This window comes from Palaemon carinicauda, chromosome 35 (genome assembly GCF_036898095.1).
Source record: "Palaemon carinicauda isolate YSFRI2023 chromosome 35, ASM3689809v2, whole genome shotgun sequence".
Taxonomy (NCBI): domain Eukaryota; kingdom Metazoa; phylum Arthropoda; class Malacostraca; order Decapoda; family Palaemonidae; genus Palaemon; species Palaemon carinicauda.
In genome coordinates this window covers 77348882-77363881 of record NC_090759.1, presented here as the reverse complement: position 1 = coordinate 77363881, position 15000 = coordinate 77348882, and the positions used below count along the sequence as shown (strand labels likewise).

At 32.7% G+C, this 15000-nt stretch overlaps 1 protein-coding gene across 1 annotated transcript in view; it reads right to left on the bottom strand.

The window, feature by feature from the left end:
- The window catches only part of LOC137627899 (uncharacterized), a 76397-nt gene that overhangs the window by 35230 nt on the left and 26167 nt on the right, over positions 1-15000 (bottom strand). The window contains exon 3 of the mRNA XM_068359343.1: positions 11354-11526. Within this exon, the coding sequence (XP_068215444.1) occupies positions 11354-11526 (173 nt within the window). The remainder of the gene's footprint in view (positions 1-11353; positions 11527-15000) is intronic.

Genomic DNA, 15000 nt, shown 5'->3' with positions numbered 1-15000 from the left:
TGATCCTTGCGTAAGGAATTTAGAAAAAAAAAAAAAACATCTACACTATACGGCCCCATTACAAAAGGATTGGCATCATAAATCACATTACTCAGCTGATGACTGGCCCTCAAGAGGATGAGGAAATCCAATAATGATATGCTAATGCTAGACATGGATTATGGTGTACAACCTGGACTCAAATGAGCACAATTTGTGGCTTCCAGGAGATTTATGCATCGATTAGTACGAGAGAGGGACAGGGCAGTTATACGCTCGAGCACATAATATGTACTTGTGGGGTCAATCATTAAAAACAAAAGCGACCGCATTTGTACATATGGAGTACATTGGCGTACTCTTGCAAGGGTGTGTATATATGTATGTATATATATATATATATATATATATATATATATATATATATATATATATATATATATATTTATATATATATATATATATATTTATATATATATATATATATATATATATATATATATATATATATATATATATATATTATGTGTGTATATATAAACTACAGTATTCAGATATCGTAAGAACCCATTTGCTACCACAAGCAAAAATAATAAAGAAATGAAAAATATATAGAAAAACTGAGTAAAAACAACAAATTTTTATGTAACATACCTAATAAAACGAAAAGCTTCCAAAGGTAAATATAACAATAACACCCATATGAGAATATAAAATAAAAACAGAACAAAAAAATGCGAAGAAATTAACATGTTAAAAATGTCCAAAGATCTTTCCTAACTCTGAGAGATGTAGAACTTAAAATTTATAATTTTTTCTTCCTTTTCTTACACTTTTTCAATAAAAAAACAAAGGATTCTATTTCCAGCTTCCGGAGTGTCTTAAAAACCACCCTTTTACCCCCAAAGGACGTACTGGTACGTTTCACGAAAGCCATCCCTTTACCCCCATGGACGTACCGGTACGTCCTTGCAAAAAAATGCTATAAATTTTTTTTTTCATATTTTTGATAATTTTTTGAGAAAATTCAGGCATTTTCCAAGAGAATGGGACCAACCTGACCTCTCTATGACAAAAATTAAGGCTGTTAGAGCAATTTAAAAAAAAAATATACTGCAAAATGTGCAGGGAAAAAAATAACCCCCTGGGGGTTAAGGGTTGGAAATTTACAAATAGCCTGGGGGTAAAAGGGATAATGACTCCAGTGGATCAATTTTGCTTCCATGGAGACCATTATCTATTCAGATCAAAACACCACATAAACGACCCTTGACATTGAAGGGAATGATTAATGGTGTCACTGGTGTGACGTCAATGAAACTTCTATTGGATAAAAAATCATTAATGACCTTTCTTAAGACAGAGAATCAGGTGGATAAATGACCATTAAGGTGAGAAATTCTTTCTAAAATTCCATAAAGAATTCTTAAAATGGTTAAAGAATGAGTTTTCTGAATTTATATTCACCATTGAAAACACTGAACACCAAATTGTAAATTCTTGAAATGGCTAAAAACACCAAAACTACAAATTTTTTAAATGGTAAAAAAAACACCTAAACTACAAATTCTTGAAATGGATAAAACCCCAAAACTACAAATTCTTGAAATAGCCAAAACACCAAAACTACAAATTCTTGAAATGGCCAAAACACCAAAACTACAAATTCTGAAATGGCCAAAAACACCAAAACTACAAATTCTGAAATGGCCAAAACACCAAAACTACAAATTCTTGAAATGCCCCCCCCCCCAAAAAAAAAAAAAAAAACAACACCAAAACTACAAATTCTTGAAATGGCCAAAAACACCAAAACTACAAATTCTTGAAATAGCCAGAACACCAAAACTACAAATTCTTAAAATGGCCAAAAAAACTATAAATTCTTGAAATGGCCAAAAACACCAAAACTACAAATTCTTCAAATGATCAAAAACACCAAAACTACAAATTCTTCAAATGGTCAAAAAACACTTAAACTACAAATTCTTGAAATGGCCAAAACACCAAAACTACAAATTCTGAAATGGCCAAAACACCAAAACTATAAATTCTGAAATGGCCTAAACACCAAAACTACAAATTCTTGAAATGGTCAAGAATACATCTTCCGGAATGCCAATGTTTGGGGATATAGGAAGAAAAACACAAAATCCTAAAAAAAATTCACTGAGCTTCGTATGGCAATGGAGAATGCGTATACGAAATATTTTGTCAAAATTCCTCTTACTTTCATAGATACAGGGTAATTAGTAAAATTAACTCGATAAACCATAAACATTGTTCGCTACAAGAAAATGCAGTATTCTATTATCGTAAATTCTTATAATCATTACATTTTAATTACTTACTGTAAACACTGAACACCAAACTGCAAACTCTTAAAATGATCACAAACAAGTTTTCCTGATACATAATTGTAAACACTGAACACACATCTGCGAACTCTTCAAATAGTCACAAATAAGTTATCCTAATTCCTTACTGTAAACACTGAACAAGAAAACTGCAAAAAGCTTAAAATGGCCGCAAATAAGCTTTTATAAATAATCATTGTAAATACTGAACACCAAACTGTAAATTATTGAAATAGCCAAAAACACCAAAAACTGCAAATTCTTAAAATGGTCATAAATAAGTTTTCCTAAATCATTATTGTAAAAACTGAACAACAAAACTGCAAAAAGCTTAAAATACTCACAGATAAGTTTTCCTAAATTATCATTGTAAACACTGAACACCAAACTGGCAATAAGCAAATTCATTATTAACATGATAAATAATTCAGATGAAGGTTAAATATATGTGAAATATTAGACTAACCTACGTGCACACTTATGAGTGCAAAACCTGTATTATTATTATTATTATTATCATTATTATTATTATTATTATTACCTAAGCTACAACCCTCTTTGAAAAAGAAGGATGCTAAAAGCCCAAAGTCTCCAGAGAAAAATAGCCCAGAGAGGAAAGGAAATAAGGAAGTAAATAAACTCCAAGAGAAGAAATGAATAATTAAAATATTTTAAGAACAATAATAACGATAAAATAAATCTTTTATATATAAACTACGTAAAAAAGGCTTATCATACAATAGCAAACTAAGTCAATCATCAATTTGAAAATTGATCGCCAAGAAGAAACCCTTGATTTCAAAGAATATGCAAAGGTAGAAGGCTTAAATTCAAAGCTAATATTTGTCGTTCTCCTTATCTATGGCAGATTTGATAAGGCAAACACCTCAAGAGAATGCAAACATACTTATCCTTCAATAAGCCTACTAGCTACTATCATAATTGAAAAATAGGATATCAAAGGATTCTGTGTCAGTTCAATACCCGGATGGGTGACCTTGAATGAATGCCAGGTCATTATTAAAAGTTCGGTTCAACTTTGGGAGTCTGATGGGAGTGGCAGCCAGTTACAATGAGACGCGAGAAGCCAACAGATTCCTTGTCATAGAAGTCTGTTTATTTACGTATTAACCAAATCCATAAAAGCTTTATGAAACCTTATTTAATTTTTATCTTTGACAAATACAAATCATTCTCTGTTATGCAAGATTGAGCGATGGTTTTAAACTCAAAATCTTACTCCAAGATCAAATTCAGAATTCACCTAAAGGTCTATATCAGATATATTAACAGGTTAGTACAACCTGACTGGGGATACATCAACGTGGTGAAACAGTTTTTGTATCGCCATGATCAGCAAAGCTGTACTAGTCAGGGTCACCCACACTACGTTGGTTTGCTGTAAGCTACCAGAAAAGTCTCCCATCATCGCTAATCAGCAAGGGTTTGTGTATCGCCACGATCAGCAAAGCTGTACTAGTCACGGACACCCACACTAAGCTGGGTTGCTGTGAGCTACCAAAAAAGTCTCCCATCATCACCAATCAACAATGGCTAGCGTGGTGATAAAATAGCCGAAGCCCTGATATGTATAAGGACATGTCTGAGGCCTTTGTCCTGCAGTGGACTAGAAACGGCTGCATTTGTTGCTGTTGCTGCAGTATAACCTGGTAATAATTTACATAAAAATCCATTCTAAGTGAATCAGCAATCAGCATGGCCACGTGACTTACGGTGCAAAACACTTCAATATACCACCTCATAAAACACATGTTATATCTTGAAAAGATCCACTTTGTAAATTCGAAAGCGAGGCAGACAAAACTTAAAAGACAATACTATACAGAATATCTTCTTCACCCAAGGAGTTAACTACTGCACTGTAACTGTTCAGTGGCTACTTTCTTCTTGGTCAGGGTAGAAGAGACTCTTTAGCTATGTTAAGCAGCTCTTCTAGGAGAAGGACACTCCAAATCAAACCATTGTTCTCTATTCTTGGGCAGTGCTATAGCCTCTGTACCATGGTCTTACACTGCTTTGGGTTAGAGTTCTCTTGCTTGAGGGTACACTCGTGCACACTTTTCTATCTAGTTTCTCTTACGCTTGTTTTGTTAAAGTTTTTATAGTTTAAATAGGAAATATTTAATATTACTATTCTTAAAATATTTATTTTTCCTTATTTCCTTTCCTCCCTGGGCTATTTTCCCTGTTGGGGCCCCTGGGCTTATAGCATCCTGCTTTTCCAACTAGGGTTGTAGCTTAGCATTTAATAATAATAATAATAATATCACTTAACAGGAAACCCTTAGAACATGGAAGTTGATTTCGGTTTGGATTAATCAGGTAATACCAGAGAAGGTTTCCTAGTACAAATTTGATCTCTATGTGCGATAAGGTGTTTAAATGGAATCAAGAGGCCTGATGTGGCCCTCTGCATTCACCGAATCCAATCAAAGCAATACAAACAGAAGATAACAGCTGTAATGTCCATGCAAACTTATCTGAATTGCGTACAGAAGCAAACGGAACTACCATCTATATAATAATAATAATAATAATAATAATAATAATAATAATACGAACAATAGTAATAATAATATTGATAAAAATAATAATAATACCAAAATTATAATAAGAGTTAGAGGGAGTAATAAAAATATTAATAATAATGATAATAATAATTATAATAATAATAATAATAATAATAATAATAATAATAATAATAATAATAGTCATAATAATATTGATAAAAATAATAATAATACCAAAATTATAATAATAGTTAGAGAGAGTAATAAAAATATTAATAATAATGATGATAAGGATAATAATAATAATAATAATAATAATAATAATAATAATAATACCAACAATAGTAATAATAATATTGATAAAATAATAATACCAAAATTATAATAATAGTTAGAGAGAGTAATAAAAATATTAATGATAATGATGATGATAATAATAATAATAATAATAATAATAATACCAACAATAGTAATAATAATATTGATAAAAACAATAATACCTAAATTACAATAATAATAATGAGAGAGAATATAGAAGGCTGACTTAATCTTTTTTCACCATAGTTCGTTGAAGAGCAATAACCACATAGTTTGTTTGCGTGATCTCATAAACAATAAGCCCCCTTTTCCTGGATAATTACTACCCCTTAATTAGTCTTACCAAAGCTGTTCATACAATCACAGTAGGCCTATGGGAAATTAGTAAGGCCACGAAATTAAGAATAAAGACAACACTAAAAAAAAATGGAGCTAATTTGATGACATCATGGAATATACAGTAATACCGTCACCAATATTATATATATATATATATATATTATATATATATAGAGAGAGAGAGAGAGAGAGAGAGAGAGAGAGAGAGAGAGCGAGAGAGAGATTTATATATATCTTAAATGAATTCCAGTGGATATAAATTATATTCCCAAGGTAGAATTCGGTATTAAATGCCATTGTGGTTGATATCTACACTGATTGAAATCACGAGTGTTAGTGATATATATATATATATATATATATATGTATATATATACATATATATACATATATATTTATAGACACACACACATATATATATATATATATATATAAATATATATATATATATATATATAGAGAGAGAGAGAGAGAGAGAGAGAGAGAGAGAGAGAGAGAACATCCTTACTAAAAACATACGCAAAAACACCTCTGGTGGCGTAAATGTGCGCATGTGTGACCATGACAAATTTTCTAAATCGGTAACACGCGAACGACCGAGAAAGAAGCTTCTTTGAAATACGGCAACAGTAAATATCCCGAAGTTGCAAATTTAACGTTGTAACAAATGACACCTGCAGTATAGAGACCAACCTTCTTGCGTGAATGGAATCTGTTTTGGTGAAGAAAGTTCTGATATCCATCAGGAGTCGAACTCTGGTGAAATATGAGATTGAAGCAGATAGAGAGAGAGAGAGAGAGAGAGAGAGAGAGAGAGAGAGAGAGAGTAATCTGGAAATTGTTTGTTTTGATATTAAGTTTTCAAACTTGAGACTTTTTGCTATGAAGTGAAGCTTGAAGATCCTAAATTCAATGTATGCATACATAATGCTAAATTACACACGCACAACAGTATACATATATATATATATATATATATACATATATATATGTATATATATATATATATATATACTCTACACGAATACAAACATATACACTATGTATACAGGTATATGTATTATATAACATAAATAAATAAATAAATATATATATATAAAAATATATATATATATATATATATATATACACGTGTGTTTGTGCATGCATTTTGTGATTATATTATCCGCAAACAATAATCGCTGACTATACAAAATCCTAATTTCGTTATCGTGAAAATCACCAAAATGACAAATAAAGTTACTAAACCTAATTATGATAATCAAAACCAAGTCAATAAAAACAATAATGATAAAAAGACATTGGAGAACATTTCCCTTGCCACAGCTTTCATTTACGCTATTCAAAAAAGTATTACCGTCATTGCTGACAAACTAACCCTCCAGGTCTACCGTGTCAGTCCTCCATAACACGAAGGCCTTCCAGAGAAAGATTAAGGTGTCATGTCGGCATGTCATCATGGAGACACCTCGGAATTGCCCCCCCCCCCCCCAACAGAAGGGGACATGAAGGTGGAGGGCATCCGAGGAAGCCGTTCCTGTTCCCTGTGCCGATACAGGAACCCCCTCTGTACCATGGACTTCCACTGTCTAGGGTTAGAGTTCTCTTGCTTGAGGGTACGCTCGGGCACCCAATTCTATCATGTTTCTCTTCCTCTATTTTGTTATTGTTTTTATAGTTTATATAAGAAATATTTATTTTAATGTTGTTACTGTTCTTGAACTATTTTCATTGTTTCCTTTCCTCACTGGGTTATTTTCCTAGTTGTGGCCCCTGGCTTATAGCATCCTGCTTTTCCAACTATGGTTGTAGCTTAGCAGGTAATAATAATAATAATAATAATGAATCGTGGACAAGCTGAGGGATTAAAAGTCATAGAACAGTTCAAAAACCTTAAAACTATACTCAATTTATTTTAATGAGGTGCATTTGCACCGACCCGCAGCGGTGCCCTTTTAGCTCGGAAAAGTTTCCTGATCGCTGATTGGTTAGTCATCTTTTCCAACCAATCAGCGATCAAGAAACTTTTCCAAGCTAAAAGGGCACCGCTGCGAGTCGGTGCAAATCTGCCTCATTAAAAAAAACTGACTATAGTTCTAAAACAGCTTCATTGCCTTAAAACGACTGTCAGAAAATCTCTGGAAACCCTAAAACTCGTTTCAATACATGTTGAGTGCCTTAAAACAGGCGGCAGAAAGTCACTCAAACACTAAAACTAGTTTTAATACAACTCCAGTGCCTTAAATGAATCGCAGTGTCTCCAAAAACCCCCAAACTCGTTTTAATACATGATCACTGCCTTAAAATCAAGTGGCAGAAAGTCACTATAACTAGTTTAAATACATGTTCAGTGCCTTGAAACAGGCGGCAGAAAGTCACTCAAACACTAAAACTAGTTTTGATACATTTTCAATGCCTTAAAACAAGTGACAGGAAGTCACTAAAACTAGTTTTAATGTCCAGTGCCTTAGAACGAATTGAAGTCTCCAGAAACCCTAAAACGAGTTCCAAAAAAGTCCAATGCTTTAAAACGAGTTGCAAAAAGTCTCCAAAATCACCAAAACTAGTCCTGATACAAGTCCGCTACCTTAAAATGGGTCTAAGAATATTTATAAATCCATAAAATAAGTCTTAAAATACGTCTGATGCACAAAAATGCGTCCTCAATACCAAAGTTCATTAAACGAGTCGCCAAATAAACAAAATAGTCTATCTGTATTATCATCTTTATATGGTGTTTGCTACCATACTGTCATCTCTCTCTTATAATCTATTCTGTACTTCTCTAGGAAATATTTATTTTTATGGTATTACACTTCTTAAAATAGTTTATTTTCCATTGTTTCCTTTCCTCACTGGACTATTTTCCCTGTTGGGGCCACTGGGCTTATAGCATTCTGCTTTTCCAACTAGGGTTGTAGCCTAGCAAGTAATAATAATAATAATGATAATAATAAATGCATTGAACTGCGTTCCCTACTTCGATTCCTAAGGCTTGATTGAAGGTTTAAGGGCCACTCATGAAAGGCAGAGGCAAGGGACAGTGCCATTGACCTATCAAGGAGGACAATGCCCTAGAGAGGTTGACTATATATACATATGATCAGCGCCCAAGCACCCTCTCCATCCAAGCTAGGACCAAGGAGGGCCAGGCAATGGCAGCTGATAACTCGGCAAATAGACCTATAGGCTCCCCCAAATCCCCATCCTTAGCTCACAAGGATGGTGAGGTTGCAGCGACCAAAGAAACTAACGATTTTGAGCGGGACTCGACCCCAGTCTGGCATTCACCAGTTAGGAGCGTTACCACATCGGCCACCACAACCTAGGATTCTGTTTTTTCAACTATGGTTGCACCTTGATCTGCAAGAGCAATAAAACTAGCTCCTCTTTAAGCCAAAGATCCTGAATCAAGTCACAAGCACAGCAAATGACCCATAAAATTACACCTCCACAACTTTGATATATTATCATGTTCAAGGTCAAACAAAGTAGTGTTTTATCCACATAGGGACCAAACGAAAAGGCAAGAGTGATTTTCAGGTAATTACATGAAATTACGTAAGGGCCACAGCACAGAGGCGTAATTTATTCGATGTAAGTTTGACGGAATGTAATTTCCTAATGGCCTCCACCCTTATCAATACATAATGATCTGAAATTTCTTGAAGATTATATGAACATTTCTTAAATAAGAAACTTAAGTGGTCAAGGGTATTAAATGTTGACATGTATGTATTCTGAGTATATACTATTCTAGTAAGGGTAATTATGGGCTGTATATTAAGAGAGAATCAGGGTAGCAATCAGACTGATTTCAAAATAAGCTTTATGCAATAAAATTACCACAGTTTTAAATATCAAGCATACCTACCCCCTTGAATTTTTCATTCAATGTTTTTTTTTTTTTTTTTTAATAACGTCTCCATTCTAACACTTAAAAGTTTACAGACCGCTCATGAATGACCAAGGCAAGGGAGAGTAAGATTGCCCTAGCAGGCAGGACAATGCCCTAGAGACAGATTATATATACATATGATCAGAACCCAAGGCCCCTCTTCACCCAGGACCAGGTATGGTCAGGCAAAGGCTACTGCTGACTCAGCAGGTAGACTTATAGGCTACCCCCAACAGGTCATACTTAGCTCACATGGATTGTGAGGTTGCATCGACCAAAGCGACTAGCGAGTTTTGAGCGGGACTCGAACAACAGTCTGGCGACCACCAGTCAGGGATGTTACCACACAACCCACTACAACCCTAAACTTCTAACTTTCATTTCCCTTATATCTTACCCATATAACATCCTATACTTATTCCTTATACCTAGCTCCATTACCATCGTAACTTTCTCTTAACCATCAAAATAGGTTACAGACGGGCATACTAGACATTGTGTGAACCAAAAAACCCTTCCTCTCCCTGCCTGTCTTTTCTTTTTTCAAACTTAGTCGCCTCTTCTTTCAGGTGGCTACTAATCCTATCTAATATCGCAAGAGGGTCTGCCCCACTCTTTTATTCTCCTGTACTTCCCTTTCTCCCTTTTCCTTCCCATCCCAAGTTCCTGCCTCCGGGCTATAAACTGGATTGTATCCAGGGGTACTCCTCCTTTCCCGATATTCCCCACTTCCCTATCCTTATCCCACGAGCTACGAGCCTAGCTCTATTAAACAGTTTTACCATTATGGGTGACAAAAACCTCCTCGGAAGTTAAACCCTTTTTTTGTATTCGAATAAATAATTTTATAAAATCTAATTTTTTTATCTAGCTTCTGACCAGAAAGCTATTACTGTACATTCAACAAAAAATCTATTTTTTAAAGATGCGGTCCAAGCAAAGATCTGGCAGTAATTTCAAGTCGTCTGGAAGTGTTGTAAACGCAAAAATTGCGTGAGCGAAAATCTGATATACAGTAGTCCATTTCTTTTAGCGAGTCATATTTGCACAGACTCGCAACGGTGCCCTTTTAGCTCGGAAAAGTTTCCTGGTCGCTGATTGGTAAGAATTATCTTGTCCAACTAATCAGCGATCAGGAAACTTTTCCGAGCTAAAAGGCACAGCTGCGAGTCGGTGCAAATATGACTCGCTAAAAGAAATGGACTATAGTTATATTTGCCTTCTGGAAGCTTTGTAAACCTTATAGACGCTGTCTGAGCTTCCCTTCATTATTACCAATAAATTTATTTAAAAATAAACATAATTGATTAAGAGCAGCACTAACAACGATTTTATGTATTCATTCATCTCTCTTATTCTATTCTTCCTTACTTCAAATAGATTATTCCTACTAACAAGTTTCACTTTCAGAAACACTATTCAAAATTCTTTCCTTAATCAGAAGTTAATCAGAAACCTGCAATTTTCTTTATCATAACTCAGAAGAGCCTATTTTAAATAAATACATTGAATGATTAGAGACAGAGCACTGCACTTTTATATATATATATATATATATATATATATATATATATATATATATATATACACACAAAACATATGCTAAAAATACAGTACATATACATACATACATACACACACATATATATATATACAGTATATATATATTATATATATATATGTGTGTGTGTACATATATATTTATATATGTATATATATATATATATATATATGAATATATAAATATATATTTATACATATTTATATACATATATAATATATATATATATATATATATATACATATATATATACATATATATATATATATATATATACATATATACATATATATACACACACACATATATATATATACATATATATATACTATCTAAAATACAAAACTAAAAAAAAAAAATCGCTACTCACCATATAAGAAGGCACCGTCTTCAAGAAGTTCCTGACCTTCTGGTCGGTGGCCGGCTGATTCACGAGCTTCGTTCCCTGGCCCTGAAGGACCACCTCCTCGAGGGCGTCTATGGCGCCGGCCCTGATGTAGTCCCTGATGGTGGCCGAACCTTGGCCGTTGTTACTGTTAAGGGCTGGATCGGGAGAGAGAGAATATAAAGGTATATTTTCGGTTTCCGAAGGGAAAATTGGCATTATATAGTTATATAAGAAATAGATTTTTTAATGTTTCTGTTCTTAAAATGTTTGATTAATCCTTGTTTCCTTTCCTCACTGGGCTATTTTCCCTGTTGGGGCCACTGGGCTTATAGCATCCTGGTTTTCCAACTAGGGTTGTAGCTTACCTACTTTTTTTTACCTGCTAGATTTAAATAATAAAGTCTTGGTCATGATCAAACCGTGAAAAAATCTAAATAATAATATTTTCATATAATTGATTTATAATATTAAAATATTTTCTTTCATTCAAAAATATTCGGTTTTGTGTTTCTCTTTTTTTTTAATCCTGCTTGATTGCAATAATACATTATTTGGCTTGTTCCAAACAAAGTCCAAAATTTAGAAAATAAGAGTATTTACATAAAGTTTTTCGAATAATAAGATATTTTCATCAATTTAATAATATTCGGTCACATAATTCTCTTTTTATTAATCATATTCGATTAACATGATACATTATTTGATAATAATAATAATAATAATAATAATATAGGATTTGTGAATTGTCGTTATATTATTGTTCTTAAAATATGTTATTTCAATTGTTCATTACCTGTCTTGTCGTTTATTTATTAATTTATTTCCTTTACTCGGTTGGCTATATTTCGTTGTTTGGAGCCCTTGGGCTTATAACATCCTATTTTCCAACTAGGGATGTAGGTTATAATAATAATAATAATAATAATAATACTGTAATAATACAACTGATCTATATTTAAAACCCTGCCAAAAACCATTTTATTTTATTTTAATTGTTCATTACTTCTCTTGTAGTTTATTTTTTTTCTTGTTCACTTTCCTCACTGGACTATTTTCCCTGCTGAAGCCCTTGGGCTTATAGCATACTGCTTTTCCAACAAAGCGTTGTAGCTTAGCTCATAATAATAATAATAATAATAATTTGGATATATCAAAGGAGGCCGTTCAAAGGGAGTCTAGAGTTTAACATCAGGATGGAAGATAAGCATTGGAGAGGACATATCAGGCAACCGACGCTTTAACGTAGTGATAACTAAGAGAAAAAAAAGATGGAAGAAAGGAATCCGCAAACGTATATAGTGGAAGGCATAAAAGTGGATGCAGCTATTGACAAATGAGTAATGCTTACAGTGCACCCCAAACGGAGACGCGAAGAGAGGGAAAGTAAAGAGGAAAAAAAAAAAAAAAAAAAAAAAAAAAAAAAAAGACGAATGTTTCTAGTTTTCCAGGAAAATTATATTAAAAAATATTTTCTGTTTTTTGTTTGGAAATAGAAAGAATTTATAAGTAATTTTCTTATTTTCCATAGAAGAATAGAAGACCGTATTTCTAGTTTTCTTGAAAGGGAGAAAAGCATATATTTCTATCAATTTTCATTGAGAAGGAAAATTAATAATTCTTATTCACATGGACAAAAATACAAAACAAAAATGATTAATTCCAATGCGGAAGAGAAAATGTAAGAAAAAAAATCGGGAAAGGGAAGATAAAGTTTAAAATACAAGTTCCCATGTGAATATATAAAATATATATATATATATATATATATATATATATATATAATACCAATTTGAATGGGGAATAAAAAGAAACTAAAACGGAGAGTTTCCTTTGAACTTTAGGGAAAATAGGGACGAGATTTTGTCATTTACTTTTGTATATAACTGAGCGTGCTTCGTTTAATGAACTATAACTATCGAAGAGTAATTATCATGAACATACTTCTACAAATAACAATTATAATAATTTTCAACTCATCCATCTCCACTATATATTAAAGAGCTAGGGTCTGGTGTGTGTGTATATATATGTATGTATGTATGTATGTATATACTATATATAATATAATATAATATAATATAATATATATATATATACATGTGTGTGTGTAAAGAGAAAATAGGTTATTAGGAGTATATATTACTATTATTACTTACTTATATGAATACGAAAAACACGTCTAAATATGCAAAATTTGTCACACACACACACATACACACACACACACACACACATATATATATATATATATATATATCTGAACGGCAACCATCCTGGAAACAACAATCTCCCACAAATTGCCCAAACTAGCGTGCTATAGTTAGGAAAGGGTGCACGTGTATGTGTGGATAACTATCTAAACATTTAGCCGTCACTTCTGACGTGTCACGTACACTAGTTGATATATAGCTACCATAATTAAAATTATCATCATTGCAAAATTAGCTGTCACTTATACAAACACGAATTAAAGCAAAAGAAAACTCCCACGATCACACTATTCTATGAAGGCAAGCCATAAAGCATGTACTCATTACAATTGCCTGCCCTTGAGTACACAAGGAAATCATGAACTCTTTGTCGTAATATGGGGCTATAAGGGAGACTGTCAGGTTAACGACTTCTCTAAATAATGCACAACTGCTCGGGCACAGAACACGACATGAGGGGCGGAGCTTAGAATGACCACTATCTGATCAATTTTTCGTCTCTCTCTCTCTCTCTCTCTCTCTCTCTCTCTCTCATAACCCCCTACACCCGTAAGAATTAAATACATTTACAGTAATATCTACACACTAACACTATATATATATATATATATATATATATATATTATATATATATATATATATATATATACGATAAATACAAATGCAGCTGTTTCTAGTCCACTGCAGGAAAAAGCCCTCAGACACATCAAGTCACTTCTGGGATTTGGCCAGTTTTCATCACCAGGCTGGTCAGTACAGATTGGTTTTGTTAGGAGACTTTCGTCTGATCCCTCAGAGTAAACCAACCTAGTATGGGTGGCCCTGACTAGTACAACTCTGCTGAGCATGGCGATATATAAAACCTTTCACTTATATATGCATATATATACATATATATAATTATATAATTATATATATATATATATATATATAATTATATACATGTGTATGTATATATATATATATATATATATAATTATATACATGTGTATGTATATATATATATATATATATATAAATTATATATATACACACATATATACATATATTTATTTATTTTATACATATATATACATATATGTGCGCATATATATATATATATATATACATGTGTGTGTAAGCCATCCCTACCCGAATCAAATCTAACCTAATATTCTATCCAAAATGTTGTATGAATAATGACAATCATTATTGGCATTATGAATACGTATATCTACGCTGTCAATCACCGTCAGACATCGAACGAATGGAATTATAGTTGTAGTAGAAGGTTTATTGCTAAACAATAACTTATTGATGCTTTTAGCCAAAGTCTCTAATTCCCCTACAGCAAAATGTATTTATTAATAATTTAATTGAGAAAAGTAGGTGTCTAGTTCTTTCTATAAAGTTCAAGAATGTGACATACTTTATGAAACG